At 42.3% G+C, this 26,908-nt stretch overlaps 2 protein-coding genes across 2 annotated transcripts in view; one reads left to right on the forward strand and one right to left on the reverse strand.

Moving 5' to 3' along the window:
* PAXX (PAXX non-homologous end joining factor) overlaps positions 1 to 1,577 on the forward strand; it is a 20,086-nt gene extending 18,509 nt beyond the window's left edge. Inside the window, exon 7 of the mRNA XM_075185377.1 lies at positions 152 to 1,577. Within this exon, the coding sequence (XP_075041478.1) occupies positions 152 to 191 (40 nt within the window). The 3' untranslated portion in view covers positions 192 to 1,577. The remainder of the gene's footprint in view (positions 1 to 151) is intronic.
* CLIC3 (chloride intracellular channel 3) lies at positions 1,128 to 26,908 on the reverse strand. The gene is made up of 6 exons (XM_075185374.1): positions 26,622 to 26,908; positions 10,356 to 10,465; positions 8,607 to 8,732; positions 7,843 to 7,949; positions 5,454 to 5,629; positions 1,128 to 2,008 (listed from the first exon to the last, which is right to left on the reverse strand). The coding sequence occupies exons 1-6, from the start codon at positions 26,805 to 26,807 to the stop codon at positions 1,847 to 1,849; spliced, it is 867 nt and encodes a 288-aa protein (XP_075041475.1). The 5' UTR covers positions 26,808 to 26,908; the 3' UTR covers positions 1,128 to 1,846.

Genomic DNA, 26,908 nt, shown 5'->3' on the forward strand with positions numbered 1-26,908 from the left:
TTTAATAAAAAGCGCATATGGATGCTCGGAAACAAACCGCTTACTAAGCAATACGCCTGTGCTGTGTTAGACCTAGACTTTTTGCACGGGCACCTTGTATACTACAGAATTCACACGTCAATCCTGGTCTTTGTTTTGTTTGTTTTTTTAGCAAAAAGGCAGCCAAGGGGGTTGCATTTGAGGAATCTTGAGTGCACCCGTGTTGGTCACCACAGAGAGATCTACAGGATGGATGGAGCTGGATTTGTCTGTAGTTCTACCAGGAGTAATTGGGGAAAATGCTTAATTCACAGTGAATTGGACCAACAGTGCCATCTACAGACGATTCAATGATGGTACAACCTGGATTACATTTTCCATGAAGGACGATGATTAGGAGTATATTTTCGAAACGGCGGGTTTAAAAAAGTGGAGATGTTGCCTATAGCAACCAAATCAGGTTCTACTTATTTTAGTACATTCTACAAAATGACAGCTAGAATCTGACTGGTTGCTATAGGTAACATCTCCACTTTTTCAAACCTGCCGTTTAGTAAATATACCCCTAGGTGTTTAAAGTCTGCGATGTGTTGTCGGCTGTGTACAATCAGTATTTTCTGAAGTCTGAACTGAATAGAAATTAATATTAAACAGTCATTCTAGGCCCTTAAATGGTAAAATCACTATTTTAATACAGTGAGCTTTTATTTACAGCAAGCAAAGTTATAGTTTCACTGCATGTACAAGGATGTATAAAATGACTGCAAAGAAACATTTCCATAGCATTTGACGATTTCTACAGTGGGTACCTGTGGCGGCAGCCATTGTTGTTGTGAGCTGTACCAATATTCAGACAATCCATTCAGTAGAAACTATCGACACCACTACGGTGCAAAATGTATGCCTCCACTCTGTATAGGCGACGGTGTTTTTTAAATTCAGATTTGGAAAAGCTACTACACTTTAAAAGCGTGTCCATCACCACACTGGAGTCAGCCATTTTGTGTGCTTTCACGATTTAATTCATAGGCTGAATGTTGGTGCCAACCAAAACATGGCTGCTTCCACTGTGTAAGTGACTGAAAAAGAGGAAAAAAAACTATACACTTTTTAGTATTTTGCGTTAAAATAAATATAAATGAACCTGATTGAATAAAATGCAGATTTTATTTTATGTACGGTTACAATGCTCATTCTTGGTAATTCAGTTTTCCTTATAATATGATAAGTGGAACATTCGAAGGACCATTAGAATAACATGCTAACCTTTATGGAAGCCAGTGCACGGGAAAATAGTTGCTATAACCATAGCAACCAAACTTCCACAAAAAAAAATAATATAAATAATTGTAGGAAATTGTTTGCTATGGCCTATAGCACTTTTTTTTTTTTGTTTTTTTGTTTTTTATTCTTTTTTCCTTTTATGCACAATTAAATTATATTGCAAAATTAAATAGTAAAATAGCATTATTATTTTGTTCATTTGCTATATTCTTCACCAATGCTGTATGGTGACCGGGTTTTTATGAGACATGCTATTTAATTAGCATATTTTACATATCAATATTTACGGTTTTTCAATAAAATAAATAGAAGGACGTTGTGTGTGGTTTTTTTTTGGGGGGGGCGATGGGACCTGCAGCTTGGACGAGGTAGCCTAGTGCAGACACCTGAATTGCGTTCAGTCTGTGACAAGCTGGGGCAATGTCTTTGGGCTTATACCACACGTTGGGAGCTCTATGTAGTGTCCGCTTTCAAAGCACAAGGGTCAATGGAACAAAGGGAGATCAGAGTGCTCTTAGAGGTCTGGCAGCGTTTGGTGACCTTGGCAAGTAAGAAAGTTCAGTGGGGTTTGTATCGAAGGCCCTCACTTCATTGGTTTGACGACATCGTGATAGAAAAGGATAATTTCAGAGGGTTTGGGACAAGTGTACTTGAACGCTGACAACTCCCGCGCGTTGCAGAGATAGCGGTTTAACCCCTGGAACTCCTTCGGGATCTCGAAGTTTCGGTAGTGTTTGCACACGATCTGCGGGAGGAAAGAGAAGGCAGGTCAATATTTAGACTGTTATCCTGAATACATCTACCATAGTGCCATGTATAAGAGAGGAATTACTATTTTATGTAATGTGGAGTTATAATAGGGGAGTAGGGGACACGGCGGGTCATGTTTCACCTATAGGAGGTTGGGCACTGGAAAAAAAGAATTGACAACTCCACCCTGTTCCAGCGCTCACCACTCTGTTCTTTTCGGAATTATAGGAGGTGGATAGAGGATCGTTGATACTAACAGACAGATCCTTTGCCAGTTTTGCTGGTGGCATGCAGTGTCCTCTGACTCGATTCTTGCTCATTCGACAATACAGCCAAATGGTCTCAATGCGTTCTCCAGAGCAGACCTTTGGGCTGGAACTGGAGAAGACAATTTAAGAATGTAACAGGTGGGAGAAATTCTTCTTTCCTCAAAATAAACAATAATAAATCCAAGCAAATTAATTTCTGTTACAAGAGCCCCCTTTTCGCCTTAAACGGGGAAGGAACTCCAAATCTGACCCCTGGGCTCTCTCCGTCATCAATCACGGATATCGGAAACCAATTTTCATCCCTCGAGTTTTCAGAGACCCGGAGTGCAGGAATGCTTGTCACTTGACAATTGTAGGGGAGCTGCCCTGATCTGGATTATCAGAGGGGTCTGGTTTCTATGCCGATCTCTTCCTGGTAGCCCAAAAACTGTCAGTTTCGTATTGACTTGTGTTGGTTCTGACAGTCCTCAACAAACAACTTCAGCGGGAGCTGTTCTAGATGCAGACGCTTTGGTCAACGACGCAGATCAGAAGTTTAGTGGAATTTCTGAAGACCCTGGTCATCGAGAATGTCTGTCTTCATATGGAAGGCTTACAGGCTTCTCCTCCACCTTGTGATTAGGGAGCTTGCTTCCAGTTTCCAGAACTTCCTCTTGCACTCTTGGGAGCAGAATCCATTCTCCACATTGTGCCTCCGGAACGGTTGCATGACTGTGAAACGTTGCTTGTTTTGCCTTGCACCCCATTGATGTAAACATTTACGATGATGGGGTACTGTAGTACAAGCATTGCGGTGCTGTGCGGTAGCGCATCACACAGAATTAAATTCTCCGCTAAGTCTCCACCAAGGTGATTGCGACTATGGTGGTAACACGGTCATCATCATGATGTTTCTGTATCTGGACAATATCCTGATGAAGTCCTTCTCAAGGGAATGGATGATTAACTATCCTCCGCTTACTACCAGCTTCTGGATTGGCACTGCTAAACAAGCCCAAATTGTGGCTGACCCGGTCAACCTCTATGATGTTCAGAGTGTTTCTCCCGCAGGACAAAACTTGCACTAAAATCTGATACTGTATGACGGTGGTGGGTCCATGGTTTTGACCCTGGAAAACCGTATCCTTCTACATATGGGGGGTGGACAACTGAGGCTGGCTTCTGACCAAGTGGTTGTTTGTGGTTTTTACATGGACTGACCCATGTTCGGCCAACCTTCCATCCTCCTTTTTTTTCCCAGAAGGACAATAAACTGGTTCTGATGGTCATGCAGAATGCTCCTCTTGAGCCGTCTTTACTCAGTTTCCTTCCTGAAATGATCACAATGTCCTTTTTCTTTATTTTCTTCTTGCTGTGGTTTCCTCTAGGCAGGTCTCTCCCATAAGTCTCCATACCTAGGTTTACATTTAAATAAGACTGTACTGTAGGCCCTTCCCTTCTTCCAAACTAAGGTCTTAGGCTTTGACATCAGCAGTGAATTAACGCTACCGTCGTAGTGTCTTCGCCCTAGCATCTTCAAGGTATTTCACTCCACTCAGTCCATCTCCTCTTGGATTGGGATGGGGGCGCTGATTCCTTTGAAACTAGGGTGGCCCATACCTCTTGGGCAGTAGATCGTGCGTCAGTGGACGTGGTTGACAGAACAGCTAACTGGTTATCTCCGCATATCTTTTCCAAATTTTACGACTTTGCCAACTCTGCGGAGTTTGTCGTTAGTTGGAAGAACCTCCGTTCTTCAAATCCCTTTCTCTTAAGCTATCGGAGTGCACATATATTCAAGGATATCTAAAGTATTATTAGGAAGGAGGTATTCTTAAAGATAGAGTTTTTAGAACACGAGGACACACTTTGAACTTGGAGAGGGAGGAGAATTGAAAGGTAATATAAGGAAGAACTGTTTATGGGAAGAAAGAAAGGTTGATTTAGGCTTTTGGTGCCGTCTTTTTCGGGTGAAACATAACCCACTGTCTGTTCCCCTGAAGCTTCAGTAGTAGTTTTTAATCTCCGTAATAAGATAAAACAATACATCTAATGAAAGAAAGAGACCCCACTCTGTAATAACATAGCAGCAGGCATTTAGGGGTTACAAGCTCTAACAAACACATCCGACTATGAAGCCACTGGGGGCCACAGGTAAGGCTTGGAGGGCCACCTGTAGCCCATCAGGGAGGTAAGGCAACCGTCTGATATTATACTTGTGCCCCTGTCATTTTCCTATCTGTAAGAATACTTTTAAAGGCGTAGAAAATCCTGGATCGTTATTTCATACCTCTTTTTATATGTGTATATTTACTCAATCATAAATTCAACACTTCTGCCTGCAGTAGCCCTGCTTTGGCACAAGGGGGCACCATTTGTTAGAATCAGGAAACTGGAATTTTTTTTAGTGCAATTTGACTGCTTTAAAAATCCAACGGGGAAACTTATTGGAGCACCCCCTTACTGTCAGTGAAACCAAGGTGCGCCCCTTTAAATGACTGAAATGTGTACAAATGAATGAAAATAAGTGCAGCCATTAAAACCACAGTGTGTGTGTGCAAACAAAAGATAATATAGTCCGGCACTCTGAAACAAACAATACATTAATCACTGTGTGTCAGCGTGTACCTAAGTATACTGTGTGCTGACACAAGGTGATTTATATAATGTTTGCACAGCCTTACTATACTGCGCTTACATGTGAGCTCTTCCTCAATTCCCATTCTGCTTGTGCAGGTTACATGTAGTTTGGATGAGTTTTTTCTGCCATCAGAAGACTTAAATGTATTGGGTTGTGTATATATAACCTGCAAATTTGATCTACACATTGCTTTGGCTTTCTGACGTTTCTTCTGTGCTTTACAGCTGTGACTTTATATCATCTGGCCCAGTATTGTGACCCAGCTCTGCTTTGCTCTGGGCACTGGATGCAACTGTACCCAGAAAGCAGCTTTGTGTAGTATCCACTTGACAATGAACAGAAACAAGTATGTCTGTTGCTTTAAAAACATGACTGAAAAGCACAGAAATGAGCTACAAACGTTGCAGGTGGTATAGAAGCCAATACGTTTATAGTTAACAGAAGGTGGAAAACCAGGATATTTCTATGTCACCTACCCATTCCCCACATCTACTTGTTCTCCTGGTCCCCTATTATAATTAAAATAGAGAGTTAGTGTATTGATCACTCACATTGATGATGTTGAGTTTGGGCATGAGGTTGCAGTCCGGCAAGGTCACGTTATCTCCATCCAGGAATTTCCTTTGTGACACAGTCATTTTGGGGTCTTTGGCCAGCTCCTCAGGAAGGGGCGTATTTAGGAAACGGTCCAATATCATCAGTGACCTCAGGAGACCCTTTTGTAGATCTGGAAAGAACAATAGGTCCGTCAGTTCCCACTTTTCATCGGCTGGAGAGTTTGTGAGGTGTAATGCTACCCACAGACGTCTTACAGGATGGCCAACCAGCCGCCCACCTAATCTTCAATCCATACTTGATTACCTTACCTTCTCTCCCCCTCTCTTGTGCTTGATCCTCTCTAACCCCCTTTGTGCATCCTGTATGTTTCCCCTCCCTCTAGAATGTAAGCTCTTCTGACCAGAGCCCTCTCCCCTCTTGTTTCTCTACCTATCCTTCTGCTCCTACATCACTATACAAGCTATGTGTGGAGTGTTTGAGGTCCTGGTGGTATTTGTTTAATGTTCGGTACTGTATCTACCCTGCTTGGTCTTATGTCTGTCTCTGTATGGCGCTGCGGAAACTTTAAATAAAGGCTAATAATACAATTTTAGTTGTTTTTGATCATCAGAGAGAAAAAAAAAAACTGTCTATGAATAACTATGAACTATGGCCTATTTGTGTAATCAAGTGTTGGGTAGCACAGATCCCTTCGGATCCTTCCCACCAAACTAACGCATCTCCCAAATAGTCTAATGATGGGATCTCCGCAAGTTGTCACATGTGTGGCTGGCTTAACCGAGAGACTAGATCCAGCGGGGTTTCTTCAGTCCATCCAAGTGCAGATCAGCAGGGTTGATTTATATCTTGGATTTTGGTGGATAATTTAGAGATCTGGCCCCTCAGGCCAAGTGACCAGGTCACCTGTGCCATACTGTGACCATCTTCTTGCTCATCTTTGAACCACAGTTTGTAACATTAATGACTTCATGGGTACTAGTGAATGGATAGCCGACTTTCTATATAATATTCGGTCAGCCCACAGAATGCCCGCACCACTCTGGATGGGGACAGGTCTACTTGTTATTTTACTTTATACCCAAAAACCTGATGGATAACTATTAGATTTATGAGTGTTGACATTTATTTAATGATCAACCAGTTTTTGTTTTGGGGTTTGTTTGTTATTTACTGTTAATGTATGATATCGGCTTGATGAATTGTTTGATTGTTTGTTTGGTTTTTATCTTGTCAATATTTATAAAGTTTTGTTTTCTTTAAAAAAAAGGAATAAAAAAAAGATTAGAACACTATGGGGGGGTATTCAATTGTTAGCGAGATCCCCGGAAAACGAGCGCTCGAAAAATATACGGTAATATGCGCGTAAATACCGTTAATACGGTAATTACTCGCTGAATTTCAGCTCGCAGCTCAGGGAGCTGCGAGCTGAAATTCAGCGAGTAATTACCGTATTAACGGTAATATTTTTCGAGCGCTCGTTTTCCGGGGATCTCGCTAACAATTGAATACCCCCATATGATGGGCATATTAACTCTTAGTTACATTGTAACCCTCTGTCACTGTGTGTGGTCCTGGAGTGTGTGGGTGGGCGATGCACCTCCTCACAGTTCTCAGGTGGTCGATACGAATATGGTTGCAAAATATGCTTCTCTCATCTCCTCCTGCACAGATCTTAAACTGTTGTTCAGATGCCCATATAACAGTTCACATATCCCTTACTCCTCCTACACAGTACTTTTAAAGGGTTAGCACTCTTAACCTCCTAGATTCTTCTTGATTTGAGGCTCTCCCCAGGGCTACAATACTGGGAACTAATTCCCACACGTTCTGGTGCTCATTTCCCTGATCACTCTGATGTATACAATGCTTCATCTAGATCAGGCTTGGCTAACCTGTGGCACTCCAGGTGTTTGTGAAACTACAAGTCCCAGCATGCCCTTCCTGCAAATAAGCTGCTATATATTGGCAAAGCATGCTGGGGCTTGTAGTTTCACAACACTTAGAGTGCCACAGTTTGCCAAGCCTGCTCTAAATTGTCATTTGCAGTAATCCATTACTAGGGATCCTTACTGAAGGTGCATCCGGAGTTTGGCATCGGGCAAACCCTGTATGGAACGACGAAATCCGGGAGACATAGAAGTCTTACACTGACAGAGCTATTAAACAAGCCTTGACATCTTCATTTAAGTATATACTGGATGATTCTATGTTGGATGGAAACACAGAACTGGACGTTTTAATAACTGGCTATGAAGTATTAGCCTCTAGTACTGCAATCGTTATGGTGTATTCATATATGCAAATTTGCATTGTTGAGTATTTCCATTATCATTATTAATATATATATATATATAATGTGCAGTATATATGGTGTGTACTCACTGTCTTCATGGGCTGGAGACTGGTTCTTGATGTACGTGGAAAATTTATGGAACACGTCATTTCCGGCTGTGTTGGATTCCTTGTGTTTGGGCGTCATGCTGGGGTAACTAATAAGGGAAAGATTAGTGTCACGATCTGCCCGGATCACATAAGGCACAGGATTTTTATTCCTGTCTGAGACCAGGTGAGTTATACCAAACAGACTCTGGTGATTTATATAGTTAGAATCATTTGTTCCATTCACCGCTCTGCTGGATCCACCTCTGCTCAAGCAGGTACATCCACAGAATTGACATGTTGGACCCCCATGACCCCATTTCATAGTGGGCACTCGCTCCTGATGAAGTTTCAAACAACAGGGGGACTGTGCGGGATCCAGGGGTGCCAGCACCAAGCAACTACAAAATATCGAGGACTCGCTGGACATTGGGTAAATGATTCGTTCATCGTTACATCCAAACCACTTTATAAGTTTATCAAAGTTTATCAAATGACTTGTATGGGTTGTCTGACCTCACTGCTGTTTACAGTTGGTTCTTTAGTGACCCTTAACCATCCACAGTTTGTATTTAGACTAAACAGTACCGATTTCTGTGCCCCAAAAAGTCGCATAGGATTCAGCCATTTAAGGATAGTGGCGTTATGATTTAGGAACATGTTTTTTGTGGCTGGGCAAATCGGGGCATGGCTTAAACTACTCCATTTTTCTCCCCGTTGGGGCATTTGTGAGGTTTGGTAACTGCTAATATTACACTTTTCCTCACCTGGGGGGTTTCAGGGTCTCTTCCAGGAACTCCTCTATTTTGTTTATATCTGTCTTGACGTCATTGTTGAAGACGAGGAATGGAAGTTGATTACCTGGAGCCAGATCTTTCAACAATTCCGGGGGTCTGTGGACAAAAGTGGGGTAGATAATATTACCTTTAAGGAGGAATTAATCAAGCCAACACTCTTCGTAGTTGGAAACATATCCCCTATAGATAGATTGCTTCAACTAAAACACTTCTACCTTGCAACCTATTTGTATGGTTGGTGTATTTTATGTATCATATGCAAGCTAATTGCTAGTCATATAAAACTGCAAATATGTGTTTATGAATTAACTCTTAATATTACTTTAGTGTATCTCATATGAACCCTGTGTCCAGCCATGGGTTAAACTTGGAACCAGAATCTAAATATATCCCATTTGAGACTTTCTAAACTCTTTGTTCTACCCAGGGGGTACATATAGATAGAGCATTCCCGACACGTGGTTACAGACGAGCATCCTGTAGCAATTTATGATTGGTCTTTGGAATCTTTCTTTACGGTTACATCAGTAACCTCAGGACATCTCGACAGGGGAGACCAGAGCAGCTGGGATAAGTGTAAACGAATTTAACTAAGGACACAGGAGAACGTCATATCGTATTCTCTCACATATCATAATTACAGGAGCCATGTTTGATATGCAAATAAAGGGGAACTTATGACATGTTATGTGGAGGTAAAATCATCTCTGTCAGACATTCTGGTGCGAAGTTAGTCCAGTGTAAAGAAAACCTGACTTGAAAGGTGTTTTGAACAGAAGTCCTAAACAGCTAATTTGCATTTACCCAGACTTTCTAGTTCAGACTTCACAGGAAGTGGGGCTTATCCTGCCAATAACTCTTCAAACATTTTGCGTGACAACTGCTGTTTTTGCCATTTTAATGACTGATCTCACTTTAATACATAGACCCCTTAATGGGAGCCAATTTCATTTTGAGAAGTGTCCTTTTTATTTCTGCTAGTCCCAGGAAAAACAGAAAATGGATTATTTGTATGTTTATCCTTTCTGTTATTGTATCCCTTTTTTATTTTTAAAATAAATCATTGCATTATATTTGTATGTCATTTGGTTAATTGTTTTATCTTAAACATTGTTGATTTATTTTCCATATTAAATTAATAAGTTCAGGTATCTGTTCTTACGCGTTTACGTAGTTGAAACAGAGGAGATAATTTGGTTTATGATAACTCTGGGTCAGGGGAGGTCATTTGGTTTATGATAACTCTGGGTCAGGGGAGGTCATTTGGTTTATGATAACTCTGATGTAAGTAAATTGTGATATATTAGTTTAAAGGGAGAACCGAAAGTTTCCTGAGTAAGAGTGTCAGCTCTTCTCAAACAACCTTGGTGTTGGTTTAATTAGTAAGGCAAATTTAGTTTGTTGCGTAGATAGGGAAAGTTTTAATCTTTTTAAACAGACCAGTTGTTTTTTTTTTGATTAACCCTTTGCCACACACTCGCATCACGCAGGCTCAGGTTAGTGCTGGATTGTGACAGAGGTATTATCTAACAACAAGAATTAGGGAACCCTACCTTAAAGAGTGTCACTCACATTTTTTTTTTTCTAAATAGAAACTTGTGCAATTCTTACTCCAAAAATATTTACTTTTTTTTTTTTCCAATCCATTTTTTCCTCTAAGTCATTTTTGTTGAACACTGAGAGAGAGGAAGCTAATTTATGGCTCCTCACTGTACCCACCTCTTCATGTCTACCGTGTTCAGGGTCATGGGGCAGCCTTTAGATATTAAGACCATGAATAGCCGATGGGCGAAAGGACTCGCGCCAATGCTTTCACCATCTTCGCTGGACTGAAATGAGAACAGGAGGTTAGCAGACAGCAGGATGTGGCTTTTTAAACTCGTTTCTCAACCAAATGGCAGAAAACTGTTTAAATCTGATATAGAACGTGGGGAGATCTGGAAAAAAAACGGTGGAGAGAAAAATGCTGATGTTGCTTCTAGCAATTAACCATATTCCAGTTTTAATTTTCTAGTGACTGTTAGGAAATTAAGGCAAGCATAATTGGATGCTGTGTGTAACACCTTTTTGCTTTGCACCAGTTAACTAACTAAATGCGTTTTGGACAGCTAGAGCCGATTTCATCTGTGGAATGGCCACCAAGAAAGCCTCAGTTTGTCAAAACCTCATTTTAGCGAACACTAGCATATATGAGTCTGTGTTTTGCAGAGCTAAATGATATACCTGACATAAAAGTGTTTACGTTTAATTAAATGTGTAGAGTGTTAGTCTGTCCATGCTTTCACAAAAAAAAGAAGTTATTGCTTAGGAGGGTGGTGAGTCTCTGTCTTGCAGCATTGCAAAGCCCCAGCTTGTGGGATTGGATAGTAAGGGCGATATTTACTAAACTGCGGGTTTCAAAAAGTGGAGATGTTGCCTATAGCAACCAATCAGATTCTAGCTGTCATTTTGTAGAAAGCACTAAATAAATGACAGCTAGAATCTGATTGGTTGCTATGGGCAACATCTCCACTTTTCCAAACCCCTAATTTAGAAAATATATACCGCTAAGTCTCCAAGGAAACCTAAATGCTCTGTATAGACTGCAGATTGGAGGATTCTTATACAGGGGTGGTGCCAGGGATTCCACACTATAACTGACTTATATTAGGACCATTTTAACTTCATATAAGAGCATTTGATATTGCTGTCTGGCTTATAAACTTGTAGGGAGTCTTTTGCAGTCCTTACACTTTATTTTTTCTACTACTAGTTTGAAGGGCTCATTCACACCAGTGGGTTAGCAAAGATTTTCTTGCGTTGCGTTCCGGGAAAAATGCAAAGGGAAAAGCTGAGATAATGTCATAGGCATAGTGTTCATTGATCCCCGTGCAGTTTACAGGGCAGCGGTTAAAACCGCGTCACTGGCAAGAACGTGAGAAGATCGGGCCTATAGCACGGAACACTTCAGAAGAGATCATTAACCTACGGAGACTTTAGAGTTTAATAAACACTCTAATATGCTCAGCGCTGTTTCCAAAATATCTCCTGACTGTTACATATCGATGTATAGTGTAGACTTGGACGTAGAAGAGCCCCATGTTGAATTTTGAAGTGCTGAGTACTCCCAGTGCTCGGAGTGGTGACGGTGTACAAAGTACTCCCAGTGCTCGGAGTGGTGACGGTGTACAAAGTACTCCCAGTGCTCGGAGTGGTGACGGTGTACAAAGTACTCCCAGTGCTTTGGTGTAATGGACAGTATATTAAGTAGAGATGCTCACTGACCCCCGTGAACTGGTTTTGGTTTTGGATCTGGATTAGCTTCGTGTTTTGGTTTTTGGCAAAACCGCTCTCGTGTGTTTTGGTTTTGGATCCCTATTTTTTTTTCTAAAATCACATCATTTTGCTTTCCCGCCCCCCCCCCCCCCCCTCTACATTATTATTAACCTCAATAACACAAATTTCAAGTAATTTGCAGTCAATTTTGGCCACCTCACAGATCACAATATTATTTTCATACACTTTCGGACAAATACTGCAGCGACCTGGCTGGATGGTAAGTGACAGAGCAATGACACAAACACACGGCAGTTCCTAGCACATCTAGGACACGTTGGCACACAGCAGTGGCAGAAAAGAAAAATGGTGCAAGATGGAATTGTCCTTGGGCCAGACCTCCCTCCCACCCACTGTTATGGTGGATCTTAAAAGGAATCCAAAACTTGCGAGATTCGATGACGTTTTGCCTCGTTTTCAAATCCGAAAAAGCGCGAAAGTACCGAGCCGGCTAAGTTCGGGTATGTTCGGTTCTCGGGGAACCGAGCCTGAGCATCTCTAATATTAAGTACTCTCAGTGCTTGGAGTTGTGACGGTGTACAGAGTACTCCCAGTGCTTGGTGTAATGGACAGTATATTAAGTACTCCCAGTGCTTGATATGACCCCAGTATTTTGAGTACTCTCAGTTATGCCTGTTTGCAGATTGCATGTTCAGTGTGTGTCACAGTTTCAGCAAATTTTTGGTTTACGTTCTCCACCAGCCCATAGGAATGTAATGACTTAGCACCAGGGAGAGCTGCGGAATGACAGGTATCCCGAGGGGTGTACACAGTGTGTAATTGTTAACCCAGCAGGTGAATGTCTTTCCTCCGCTGTCTGCAATAAGCACACAAGATCTTTGTGTAGGCTCACACCTATCAGCCCCACCCATGGGCGCCGGCCCCACTTCCGAGACTAATGAATAAACTGATGGGTCAGCCTCGGGGCTTACAAGAAAAACCGGATTGTGCTAGGTCTATCGGACTTGAATCTGCAACCATCCTGTCACCGCCGCATCTGTCTGAAACTATTCTCTATACTGAGTGCGCAACACGATAGGATATTTGCTCTGCGATGCGGTGAAATTAGTCCAAGGGGTAAATTTATCAAGCTGCGGGTTTGAAAAAGTGGAGATGTTTATAGCAACCAATCAGATTCTAGCTGTCAGTTTGTAGAATGTACTAAATAAGTGATAATTAGAATCTGATTGGTTGCTATAGGCAAAATCTCTACTGATCAGTTAGTTAACAACGATTGACAATGATGCTTAAATTTCAGAGTCCCAGGTTGTGCTTGGAATATTTGCAACAATAAGCAGCCCAATTGCCATTTTGGTACCACGATTGACACTTGTTCGAACACTGTGGACCTGATTCATCGAGGATCGTAAACTGCGATTTTGTGCATACACTCCGCTCTGCACATGCCCAGAACTGGCTCATACGCCACAGAACGCTGCAATGTTCAATTAACCTTCGAGCGCAAAGGACACTTACTACAGGCTATGATTTCAGAGAGGGAACCGGGCGGAGAAGGGACATCTGCCCGCTACCAATGTACGTTACGGGCGCGGAAATCTCGAGTGCACGCAACAGCGTTCAATCCAAGCTCTGGGCTCCCCAAAAGTACTTGTTTCTTAGCCGTATCTCCAGCTACAGGTCTAGTCTAAGGAGCAACTGTAAAAATGTATTTTATGTACAGTAGACATTGATAACATAATGTATTTCATGGATGGAAAAAACACCTTTTTTATTTTTTTATATTTTATCATTAATGTCTATATTATTAACAAGTGACATTAATTGGATAGTTTTTTTTCTCTGTTCTTTTGTGATTTTATAATCCACATAGGTATTGGACGTATCTTGCAGTGTGTGGTCTAGTAGACGAGCAGTCCTACACCTGTATTCATCACCAGACTTATCTTCATATCTGCTCCTTATTGAATTCAGGCGTAGGTATTCCCGATGTACGTGTGTTTTAAAACAAATGCCTATTGCGCTCAGTACGCATCCCGTGATGGACCAGGGCATGTTTGTTCACTTTGTTGGGTCAGGAATGGAACAAAATTATTCCTGGCCCCGCTGCTGCCCCTCAACCAGAGGCAGTTAATTATAAAGGTGGATGGGCAATCGGAGGGTCCAGGGTAAGGCTTTGTCCACCCTAGGGGCCCGTCTTAATTTTCTTTAAGAGTCTTGTGGATCTTTTATGGATGTGGGCGCGGCTTGGTGGAAATTGGGTGTGTTTTAGGCATACTGGGGCGGGATATGGGTTCCTCATGGGTGGGTCTTATTCCCGATTTTGCCTTCATAAATACTGAGAGGTAAGGGATTGTGAGTTCTGACTATGCCCCTGTGCAATTTGGCTGACAATGGGGGCTGCATATTGGGGTCCGATTTTGTGACTGGCAGTTACACGTGACACTAACTTGTAGTAAACACGTGAGGATCGAAACTTGCAACTGCAAAAGTGCAAACCTTGATGCGCAGGCTTGTGACATCTTGCGCTTGCTTTTTTAGTGTTTTTAGGGGAGGGGAAGCGCCGTTCACACCACCAGAGAACATTGACGGGGCATTTTATCTCTTTCCACGCATCTTCAGACCTAGCTCTATCTTCAGATAGATCCACAAATCTTCTTCCCCCTTCGGAGGTTTCAGGGACCACACCACCTCCCCTAGATTGATGGGCGGGGGACCCATAGGTTAGTCACAATCCACCAATCCATGAAAAAATATATAAAAAAAGAGTACTGGTGATAGACAAGGTGGGAAAATAAATTTAATAAACAGTGATCGTGCAAGAAATTATAAAAATGTTTCTGCCAAGCCAATCGGCCAGATCAAAGAAAGCGAATGTAGCTAAAAATTGGGACTCGTGCACCGTGCCATACTGTCAAGTGAGGGTCACCACTCCCAAAGTGATTTCACCACTCTGGGGCACTACGTCCTAGGTTTTTAAGCTACCGGCCTCTTGATCCAGAGGACCAAGATAGCCCATCCATTGTAATGGGCTTGGTCATGGGACATAGGGAGCGAGCTGTCCCTCCTCTGTAACACATTTGGCCTCCCTCACCTCTGTAATATCCCATTTCCTCTCCCTCCTCACCTCTCACATATTTCCGGAACAGAAATACTACAGTAGTACTTATGTCCTGGGTCTCCTTGTATCTGTCCCGCTTCCCGCGGTCTGGGAAAAACGGCCCTGCGGCTGCATATTGCTCATCAGCCAGTTAGACACTTTTGTAAATTTGACTATTGATGTCTAAAAATTTCAGAAACAAAAAAAAAACAGCCCAGTTCCCTTATAACATTTACACGTGGGACAGAAACCCAGCAACGCTCTGATCCAAGGAAATTCTCCCGCATGACTCATTTAATTAGAGGCGTCATCTTTTAATTGGTCTCACCACACCCTGCTCTGGCACTAGCGGACTCCCAAGACAAGCCCGGAACTCGTTGTGCCACTTGCTATATATATTTATATATACTATAAATTAGTTATAGTCTCCTGAGTGCATCGGTTTATATACTGTGATAGTAAGGATACTAGGACACGTTTAATAACATTGCATTTATGTGTACAATTTGCACTGAGCCACAGCGACCAATCACTTGCTTTTCATAGTGTGACTCTGAAGAAGACGATATAATGCTTATTGCTCATTGGCTGTCGTGGTTCAGTGCGCACTATACGCCTGTATGTGATGGCTGAGAGTGAGTCCTATATTACTCCAGGAACTATTTTGCCTTTCGTGCAATTCTATTTTCTCTAGAAGACCAAATCAAATTGCCTGATGCCTTGGGCATCCGTTATATATTTATCCGGCTGATTTTTCAAGGGAGCTGGCAATGGGGTCTGTACAATGTCCCACTTGGAAGGCAATTCAAGAAACCTCTGGTGTGAAAGAGCCCTAATGATATAACCCACACTTGGCCAACCCATGGCTCTCCAGGTGTGAAACTACAAGTTCCAGCATGCCCTGCGTGAAATTGCCTGAATATCTACTTGCAAAGCATGCTGGGGCTTGTAGTTCCGCAACACCTTGAGAGCCACGGATTGGCCAGGCCTGGTATAAACACTTATTTTTTTCTATTTTTTTATAAACATACCGTTAGCAGCTGAAACCAAAAAGTAGCAACAACATTGTGCAAATGAGCGGTAGTGACTACTGTCTTGTCACGGGGCTTTAAGGTGGCTGATCATTAAGCTCTATATGATGAATAGATAACTGTGCACAATTCCACACATTACCGGCAGCACGGTGGCTCAGTGGTTAGTACTTCTGCCTCACAGCGCTGGGGTCATGCGTTCAATTCCCAACCATGGCCTTATCTGTGTGGAGTTTGTATGTTCTCCCCGTGTTTGCGTGGGTTTCCTTCGGGTGCTCCGGTTTCCTCCCACACTCCAAAAACTTACTAGTAGGTTAATTGGCTGCTATCAAAATTGACCCTAGTCTCTCTCTCCCTCTCTCCTCAATGGGGCAGGGACTGATGTGAGTGGGTTCTCTGTACAGTGCTGCGGAATAAGTGGTGCTATATAAATAAATGATGATGATTGCTGCTGTGCATTTTGCATGACTTATAAAGTTTGTTAAAGAGATCGCATTTTCGTTTACATATTTTTGGAGTTAAGAGACAACTACGTACACTTTGTACCTAGTGTGCAGCCAAGAGCTACACGATGACTCCTCAAGGGCTCATTTTCATTCAGGTGTTTAATGTTTTTTTTGCCTAGTGGGTAATTAAGTGTCTGTGGAGTTGTATGATTATTTTTTGTGCGTTCTATTTGTTCTTTCTGGTTACACCTTTCTCGGGCATTTTACTTGTCAAGTTGGATGAACATCTGTCTTTAATTCATAGGAATACAATGTACTCAGAGGACGGACTTGAAAAAAAAAGTGCTAAATAAATCATGTGATAATTTATTGATCGCTGGCAAAGAGATTTAAATCCCAGTTATAAGGACTTTTGATCCCACTGTATGCTAGGACAGTCATGTATCTGTGTAGCCCTTTGCCTGACAGACATGGGAGGTAACCTATAGAGCATTATGAGTATCATCATCATCATTTATTTATATAGCGCCACCAATTCCGCAGCGCTGTACAGAGAACTTATTTACATCAGTCCCTGACCCATTGGGGCTTACAGTCTAAATTCCCTAATACACACACAGACACACACACACTAGGGTCAATTTGTTAGCAGCCAATTAACCTACCAGTATGTTTTTGAAGTGTGGGAGGAAACCGGAGCACCCGGAGGAAACCCACGCAAACACGGGGAGAACATACAAACTCCACACAGATAAGGTCATGATCGGGAATTGAATTCATAACGCCAGTGCTGTAAAGCAGAAGTGCTAACCACTAGGCCACCATGCTGCCCAATACACACCTGTCGTGTTACATGATGACCTTAATGCTAGTCTAGACCTAAAAAGGACTAATGAACACTGAGCACAACAGCTTCTTCACCAGGATATTGTAACCCCCACATTAGAACGAGCCCAGACTTTCTAACAAGCGTTGACGTAGCAGAAGCCTGAAGCTCCATATCTGACAATAGGTGGCTCAGTTCAGCCGCTGGACCTAGAGAGATCAAATGTCATTGCTGACGCCATCTCTGGTGATCTCGCTGCCCCCACACCTTTGCCAAGTGTCCCGGCTTTGCTTCCAGCAGGGGGCCAAAGAAAAATACCAAGCACACAGCTACTCCCAGCTGGCGGATGACCACGGGAATGCCCAGGCGGCACAGAACAAAAGCTTTCTCCACGGCGAGAAGCGGAAGGACCGTCTTGGTTGCCAACAGCTGACTGTCTTAATATTTCTTCAATGACTAGTTTATTTTTCAAGTCTCCACCTTCCGCCGTCTCATTCCAAACATTCCACACCACCGGTAGCTGCACAGAAATGCTAATCACCAATAACTGATTTATTATTGGTGGCTGATGATAACGCTTCTGCCGTACAGTAGCCACACCCACCACCATCTACAACTGTTATTACGCTACCTTATGTATAGATTGACACCCCCCCCCCCCCCATCTCTTAGATTGTAAGCTCATTTGGTCAGGGCCATTTTTATCTTCAACATCATCACCATTTATTTATGTAGCGCCACTGATTCCGCAGCGCTGTACAGAGACCTCACTCACATCAGTCCCTGCCCCATTGGAGCTTACAGTCTAAATTCCCGTGCCATTGTATGTCCTCAATATTCAGCTCTCCATTATATGTCGGCATTTATAAATAGTCTAATAATAACAGGATCCCGATTTATAGAGGTGGATACGTGTAAAGCAGTCTAAAAAAGTGCTTGTGTTTGTCGGCATTCTCTAGGACAGTGATGATGCAGAGTTAAATGACATCAATGTTTATAGGCTTATATAAGGGCTTATAGAAAGATAAACTTTCTGACAAACAAATCTCATTATGTCAAACAAATCGAATTGACTTTTTTTGAATGGGAGACTAAAGTAATAGATCAAAGGGGGGGGGGGGGGGGTGTAGATGTAGTTTATCCAGACTTTAGTAAGGATTTTGACACTGCCCCACTTCGCAGACTGTTAAATCAACCTGAAAGCTTGGGATCGGATTCTTAGATGGTTGAATGGATAAGATCTTGGTTGCAGGATAGAAAACAGAGAATTATAGTAAATGGAGGCATTCACAGGAGGGAAAGGTTACCAGTGGAGTACCCCAGGGATCTGTACTTGGACCAGTGCTTTTTAATATCTTTATTGGCGACATTGCAAATGATATTGAAGGGAAAGTATGACTTTTAGCAGATGACATAAAGATTTGCAACAGGGGGGGAGAAATCAGGAGGGGTAAAACAACTGATTGATGATCTAGGTCAGTGTTGGCTAACCTGTGACACCTCCAGGTGTTGTGAAACTACAAGTCCCAGCATTCCCTTTCAGAAATAAGCTGCTATATATTGGCAAAGCATGCTGGGACTTGTAGTTTCACAACACCTGGAGTGTCACAGGTTAGCCAACACTGATCTAGGTAGACTAGAGGAATGCTCAAGTGTGTGGCGACTACAGTTTAATGCCAAAAAATACAAAATCATGCACTTAAGTCTCAAAAACCCAAAGGCTAAATATAATATTAATGACACTATAATGGAAACTACTGAGGAGGAAAGGGATATAGGAGTCACTATTTCAGGTGACATAAAGGCAGGTAAGTAATGTAACAAAGCAATGAGGAGGGAAAGTCAGATGCTTGGTTACATAGGGAGAGGAATCAGTAGCAGAAAGAAGTAATAATACCACTGTATAGGTCATTGGTGCGGCCTCATCTAGAATACTGTGTTCAGTTCTGGGGGCCGTATCTCCAGAAGGATATAAATACATTACAGACTGTACAAAGATGGGCAACTAACAAGGTGCATGGTCTACAGCACAAAACTTACCCGAAAAGACTAAAAGATCTTATTATGTATAGTTTGGAGCAGAGAAGGGAACGGGGGAACATGATAGAAACTTTCATATGTATCAAAGGTTATAACAAGGTGCAGGAGGGAAACATTCTACAAAGCAAGAGAAGTATTAGAACACGAGGACATGTACTGACACTGGGGGGAAGAGAAGTATTAGAACACGAGGACCTGCACTGACACTGGGGGGAAGAGAAGTATTAGAACAAGAGGACATGTACTGACACTGGGGGGGAAGAGAAGTATTAGAACACGAGGACATGTACTGACACTGGGGGGAAGAGAAGTATTAGAACACGAGGACATGTACTGACACTGGGGGGAAGAGAAGTATTAGAACACGAGGACATGTACTGACACTGGGGGGAAGAGAAGTATTAGAACACGAGGACATGTACTGACACTGGGGGGAAGAGAAGTATTAGAACACGAGGACATGTACTGACATTGGGGGGAAGAGAAGTATTAGAACACGAGGACATGTACTGACACTGGGGGGAAGAGAAGTATTAGAACACGAGGACATGTACTGACACTGGAGGGAAGAGAAGTATTAGAACACGAGGACATGTACTGACACTGGGGGAAGTAGGTTCAGAGGAAATGTATTTAGGAAATGTATTAAGTATCGTGGTGATACCTGTTGTATTAAGACCATCTGAGCTTGGTGTTCAGGGACCATTGAAAATATGCTTTATTCTTAAAATAGGCATTTCTTTGGTGCAGTAATGTCTATTTTCCATTAATTTAATTCTGAAAATAACTTTATGTTTATACATGTCGTAAAAAAAAATTAGAATATAAGCTATATAATGTTGTTCATGTTTGTATGTGTTTTTAATACTTAATTTCATTTTTTGGAATGGAAAGTCTGAATCTGGCTACAGAGACAGGCCATATTTGATTTTTATTATCGCCATAATAAAAAAAAATCATGCAACAAATTTGAGTGGCTCATGAGTTAATTAAGCAAATATTATCCCAGCAGCATCTATAAAAATACTGAACTGCATACACCACAAATGTCCCAATTTTGGTGGGACATCTCGATTCGCAGGTTGCAAATGGGGTGGAGTTTAAAAAGCGGGTGGAATTTCAACAAAGTTAACCATTTTGGGCGGAGTTTGATTGGAATGGGGGTGTGGCTTATTTTGTCCCGATTTTGTTATTCTAAATGTTGGGAGGTACAGACTGCACTAGTAAGTATAATTATTAAATGCGCTGGAATTTCTTCTTTGCATTTGTTTCAAAATATCGCCTAATGTTGTCTTAGCAGCTGTCTATCAGGCCTATTTAAGTCCTTGTTGGGTGTGGCTTACTAGCCAACCCTTGCTAGCTGTAAGCCCCTATACCTGTGAAGTTAGTGCTACTGATTTTTACTGTATTTTAATTGTGTTTAAAGCAATTAGGTCAATGTAGGACCTGCATATAATGAGGTACACTTGATGCAGGCTTAAAGTTTTGAGAAAAATTATGAACCAATACCTCATGTTTTAATTTTGCTGGTTACCAACAGATATGCAGTTTTATTGATAAGCGCTGTCAATCACTCCCTTTTTGTTCTGTATACATTTAGAGCATTTATATTGTCGTGCAGCTGGTACCGGGTATAATATGGGATTAGCCAAGCGGTGGATTATTTCTTCTCTAATTTAGGCGATCATGGCTTCAAGAGGAGACTTCAGTGGCTTTGAAATAGGGGTAATTGTTGGTGCACCATGGATTGGTAGATTCATCAACTGGTCCAGGGCAAGTAATGGTACAGCAGCTTAACTGACAGCAGTTTCAGCTTTTTGACCTATATTAAATCCCATTAGTACACTGTCCTAAAGATGTGGGATTTTTTTTAAGATTCAAGAGCTTATATTAAAATAGCATGGCATGCATATTCAGAGAAAGCACACTGCCACGGTACTCTATATCAATACATAGAAAGCATACAGTATTCTAGTACTCAACATTGGTCCTCGAGAGATATAGGGGTCACAGTGAAACACATGGAGAATGTGAGGGTGACCCCCTGGACATTAGGGCCCGGATGTCCGTTCTGGAGAGGGCAGTATCTCAGAATGTGAACCACTCTCATCAAATACTGCTGTCCTGTTCAAGGCTCTCGTTACACATGTAATTTGGTCTTTAATAAGACAGGGTGAAGTCACAAACCAATCATGAATGCTGGGAGATTCCATTGTTGAATCACATTACGAGCACTGAGAAGGATCTCCTTGAGAAATACTAAGGCTGGACAGGACAGCTTAGGAGCGGAAGAATGACCATCTACAGACTCATTCATTTTAGCGCTCTGCCAGAAAAGGAACATTAATTCTCCCGCTTCCTCTATTCTTTTCTTTCACTCAGGGGATTACTGTGGCCATAATTTACGTAACCTACAAGGTGTCATTGTGCCATTGGCTGCCCTCTGTGGGTGAGGACGCTCTTATACAAACTGGATGGGAGTCTCTTCCTTGGAGGATTACTAATCATGAATGGAATGGGGAAGCAATAGCTCAATATTTAAAACAGGAAACTGCCTATACTTACTTTTAAAAATGTGGAAGAAATGTCTTCAGGTCAAATTCCTCAACCAGTTCCTGAAAGTACTTCATCCCTCAGCCAATTAGAGTATGACCGCCCCAAAATCATGATCCTACATGGCTGCCAAGCTATGGTACCTGGGAGCTTCCTACCTTCAGGTTACTTAGGATTCTGCCACAGTGGAATGATCTTCCTCGTTATATTGGTCTATCTCCTAGCCTGCAAAACTTCAAACGCTCTCTTAAAACCCACCTACCCTTCCTCTGTAACCTCTCCCCTTCCCTCCCACTTTCCACAATCCTTCTTCACTAACCATACTATACCTCACCCTCAGTCTTCCTCTGTTCCTCTTACTACCCGCTCTTGTTCATCTCTTCCTTCTGAGTTCTAGTCCCCTCACCCACTTTGTGATCATTGTCAGTCTGCCCCTCCCCTTTAGATTGTAAGCTCCTTTGACAAGGGCCCTATATCTCTTGTTCTCCTCCTTCTGTTCACCTTGCCTTTGGCTCCCCAGCCTGATTTTTGCCCCTTGGCCCCTGCCCTTTGTTTTTCTCTCCTTCCTTACCTTTGCATCTCCATCATTGCCCTGATCCTGCTCGGTGTGCCCACTATGCTGGGCACAGGGTCTGCCTGGCTTAGTTCACTTCCCACCTCTCCTTCACCTTTTTCTCTTTGTGTTGTAATTCACCTATACCCCTTCAACCTACGCACATGGTCGCAGCTTATTGCACTTTGCTTCTGTTGTTTCTACTGCCCTGTATATCTTACTTGTGCTCTATTTACGACGCTGCTGACTCTTTGTGGTGCCTTATAAATAAAAGATAATAATAATACTAATAACAGTATAGTATATTCATCTGAACTTTTGCTATTGTAGAGTTGCCCAAATCCTATGTGCTTGAGACAACAATTTACTTTTCCAGAGCTGTAGAACTTAGAATACGGATACTTGAGAAATGTTGTTAAAATTCTTTCCTTATTTATCAACATTCTACCCTCTATGATGACCCATTCATGTAAAATAGGCCAAGCGGTAAGCTCAGACAGGGTCCACGCTAAGTACAATTTTTCTTTTATTAACTCATGGAAACCCACCGACTACAACTACGTTTCTTGGTTATGGCGTACAGTAAGGGAACTTTGGACTGTCTTTATAATGTGCCGCCATCGTTCATTTGAATGTTTTTATTGCATTGACTTTTAAATGCACTTTCCCACACCAAATGCTCCTGGAGGTGTAAAACAGGTCCCACTGGAATATAGAACAACCCCTCCAATTTCTGGCATCTCCAGAGCACCCATAAAAGCTGGTAAAAGTGCTAAATAAAAAAGGCCTCTGTTGTGTTCACTAGCTACCGGGGATCGGGCACTGTATTATATATTGGCTGCAAGGAAAAGAGCTGTTTATCAAACACTGGTCACCAGGAATTGGGCTCCATAGTGTATATCGACAGCCACATTGATATATTTTTTATTGTTTACTGGCTAGCCAGGATTGGGCTCTGTATTATACACTAGTCCCAAGGAAAAATATTGCTCCATGTGTAGACTGACCCCCAGCCAATGGGCTCCGATTTGGACTATATACTAATTCCATATGTCATAGAAAGTGGTTCAGTGATGGAACTATATCCGGGTGAATTGATTCTCACAAACACGACCTACACAATATCTGCTTCCAATGAGTTTAGGTAAATATTACCAATCATGGCTTTCAATGGAGGCAAAATCCATCATGGTGGGTTCGGTGTAACGAGGAACCTTCTCTTAGGCATTCGTCAGTCCTGACCTAGTTGCCCAGTGATATTAAAGGAAACTTTAGATCTTAATAATAATAATAATAATAATATACATCTTTTTGTTTCCAAGCGTATGCATTTAAGAGCAATGACCTAGAGCAGGCCTGTCCAACCTGCGGCCCTCCAGATGTTATGAAACTACAAGTCCCAGCATGCCCTTCCAGTTATCAACAGGTTGTCTACTGGCAAAGCATGCTGGGGCTTGTAGTTTCACAACATCTGGAGGGCCGCAGGTTGGACAGGCCTGACCTAGAGTGTGAAACTGCATATGGACATGTCAAATACAAACAGGGATTTATAGGAAACATTGTTATGGGTGACCTTTGTAGGTCTGTGGCAGTCTACACTGTCCGAGCCATATTTAAAGCACAATTAAAATTTGTTTAAACAAAATTAGTCACTGACCCCAATTCAAGATTTTTGGGTGTTTCTCCATTATATCCTTTTTCCTCTCTGCAGAGGGGACCCCAAATCAGTCCTTCACAAAGATGGACCTGGTCACCTTGGTAGGCCGCAGTCTATAGCTAGAGGTAACTGCAGCTTCTGTGCGCTGACGTTTGGACAAATGAAAATCCCAGCGCCCATGGTATTATTATTATTATTATTATTAATTTTTATTTATAAGGCGCCACTAGGTATCCGTAGCGTCGTACAGGGACATACAGAAACACGATACAGGGTGAGACAGCACGGTACAGTTAACAAAAAGCACAGTAACTCAGAAGCTCAAAGTACAGCTAGATGAGAGGTGAGAGCCCCCAGCGGTGAAGCTAGAAGGGCAGGAGGACCTCACGGAGGAGACAAGGAGCTGGAGAGTAGAGTTAAGGTGGTGGAGAACAGGAGGAGAGGAGGCCCCGCTCGAAGGAGCGTACAATCTAAGGGGAGGGTAGGACGGACAGAGACACAAGGGTGGGAGGAGGAAAGGGGGAGAACGCAGAGAGGGAGAGTGGGGAGAGGAGAATTACGAGGAGGGAGGCAGGAGGAGGGCAGGATAGGGAGGGTGGTAGGTGGGAGGCTGGAAGGAGGTCGGTTAGGTGGGGGACTGGAAGGCTTTGAGGAAGAGATCACGGGTTCACGGGTCACAATGTAGGCGCGCAATGATGCGTCTCGGGCGCTAGGACACATTGTTAGACAGCGCTTGTGTGCATTTTTTTTTTAAATAATAAAGTGGCAATTTTATATAACCAGGAATTTATTGTTATAGTTAATGAGACTCATTAAACATTACTAAAGTTCTGCGTGTGTCCCCATTTACTTTACAAGATGAGGAATTTGCAAATTCTTAGGGAATTTGTAATCATTAACGCATTTTGTTTGTTCCTTCAGCTTTGATGCATTTAACCCACATAGACACCTAAAAGCAAAATCACAACTAACATTAGAGCACTTCGTAAAGACTGCTCCATCCTGTACAGACTCTGCTGCATGCAGAATGATAGGGGCAGATACACTCAATTTTTTTCCCTATAGATATTTGAAGACTTATAGGAAACACACAGAAACAGCTCACGAAATCTGAATCAATGAAACCAAGGTGTATACTACGTTACATGAATGAAATGTATACAACTGAATGAAATCATTTGAAAAGTGCAGACAGGAAGAATAAGACCACTGTGAATGTGACAGCAAAAAAATGATACTCCAGCTTTGACACAAACAATATATAAATCACTATGTGTCATTCATATTGGGACAAGCTCACCTGCCAACACCAAGGTGTCTCCTGTACAGGGATGTGAGCTTATCCCAATATCGTGCACACAATTCTCCTCCTTATGTATATACTGACACATAGCTCATGAAATCTGCATACGATAGTATCTGCTTTTGATGAACTTATAATGAATTTCTCAGATATGAAAAATATGCAGTGAATGCAAGTGTCAATAAGCCCCTAAGCTGGGTACACACCTATGCAATCATACTCCAGGTGCAATGTCACTAAAGATGCCACCAATCGCAATGAGCATGCCGATTCACACGTACACACCTATACAATGTACCTCCTGAGATCTTCATCTTTCATAACCATCTGCCGCGCTCTGTCTCCCCTCTCTGCCAGCGGCTACAACGGCTCCCCGTGTCCTATAGAATTAAACTTAAACTCCTCATCCTCACTTACAAAGCTCTCAATCCCCCCCCTCCCCCCCCCCCCTACTTCTACATCTTTATCTCTACCTACACACCTCTTTCCACTCCTGCCAGCTGTGGATCGATCTCCCGCACCATAGGTAAACCGAAGGGGGGGGGGGGCTCCTAGTGCCTGGAAACCCCCCTCCAAGCCTGGGGCACTGTATAATTGAGGTGTCTGGACCCTGCCTCCCCTGCATGCACCTAACAGTAGTGCATGCAGCATTGCCCATGTATATTATGGGGATAGGAAGAATTGGAGAGCAGCCAAGCACTGTCTAAAATTATAGCTACGCCCACTGGTGGCGTGCTGTGGAAACACCCCTCTACAAATTTGTTTATTCTGGACGTCTGGTCTTCGTATTTTGTTTTTCAGGTATCATCTTATGTGTTATGGATCATTGCATTCTGAATATGTCATGTACAGCTCTGCAGACCTTTTGCGGTGCCTTATAAATAAAAGTTAATAATAAATGCAATTATTTCACATTTTTTGTACCTTTTGGAAATTCAGTTTCCATAATAAAAATACAGTTGTATAGAAATGAAAGTTCAAGGGCTAGAAAACATTGCTGCATTTCCAGTCACAAAGTCACACAGTCAGCAAAGTGCATTCTTATTATAAAGTTATTTCTGTAACAAATGTGTATAGCTGTTAGCAATAAGTGGGGTATAGTAGCTCGGTGATTGTGTGTGTGTGTATGACAGAAATAAAAGTCTGCAGCTGCAATGTTCTGCAGGACTGGGAAAGTAAAGGAGAAAGGAATTTTTTTTTTACCTTGACATAGAGGTCAATTTTTGGTTCGGCCATGGCTGGCTTGGTCTCCGTAGCGCGATGTAACGTTATTGGCTTCTGCACCCCTTCTGGTAGCCTGTCAGTGCCTGATCTCGTGCCAGGATCTCTAGGTGCGACTGCTGCTTCTAGTTTTGTGTCAGTCTCTGCTACCGACACTCCCTCTTCCATGAAACCTGCACTGACAACATTCCTCCCTGTGACACGTCAAGTCAGAGATGCTCTAATAGCTGCTATGATCAATAGTCATATTGTACCATCTCCCTTCCGCT

This window comes from Mixophyes fleayi, chromosome 9 (assembly GCF_038048845.1).
Source record: "Mixophyes fleayi isolate aMixFle1 chromosome 9, aMixFle1.hap1, whole genome shotgun sequence".
NCBI classification, from domain to species: domain Eukaryota; kingdom Metazoa; phylum Chordata; class Amphibia; order Anura; family Limnodynastidae; genus Mixophyes; species Mixophyes fleayi.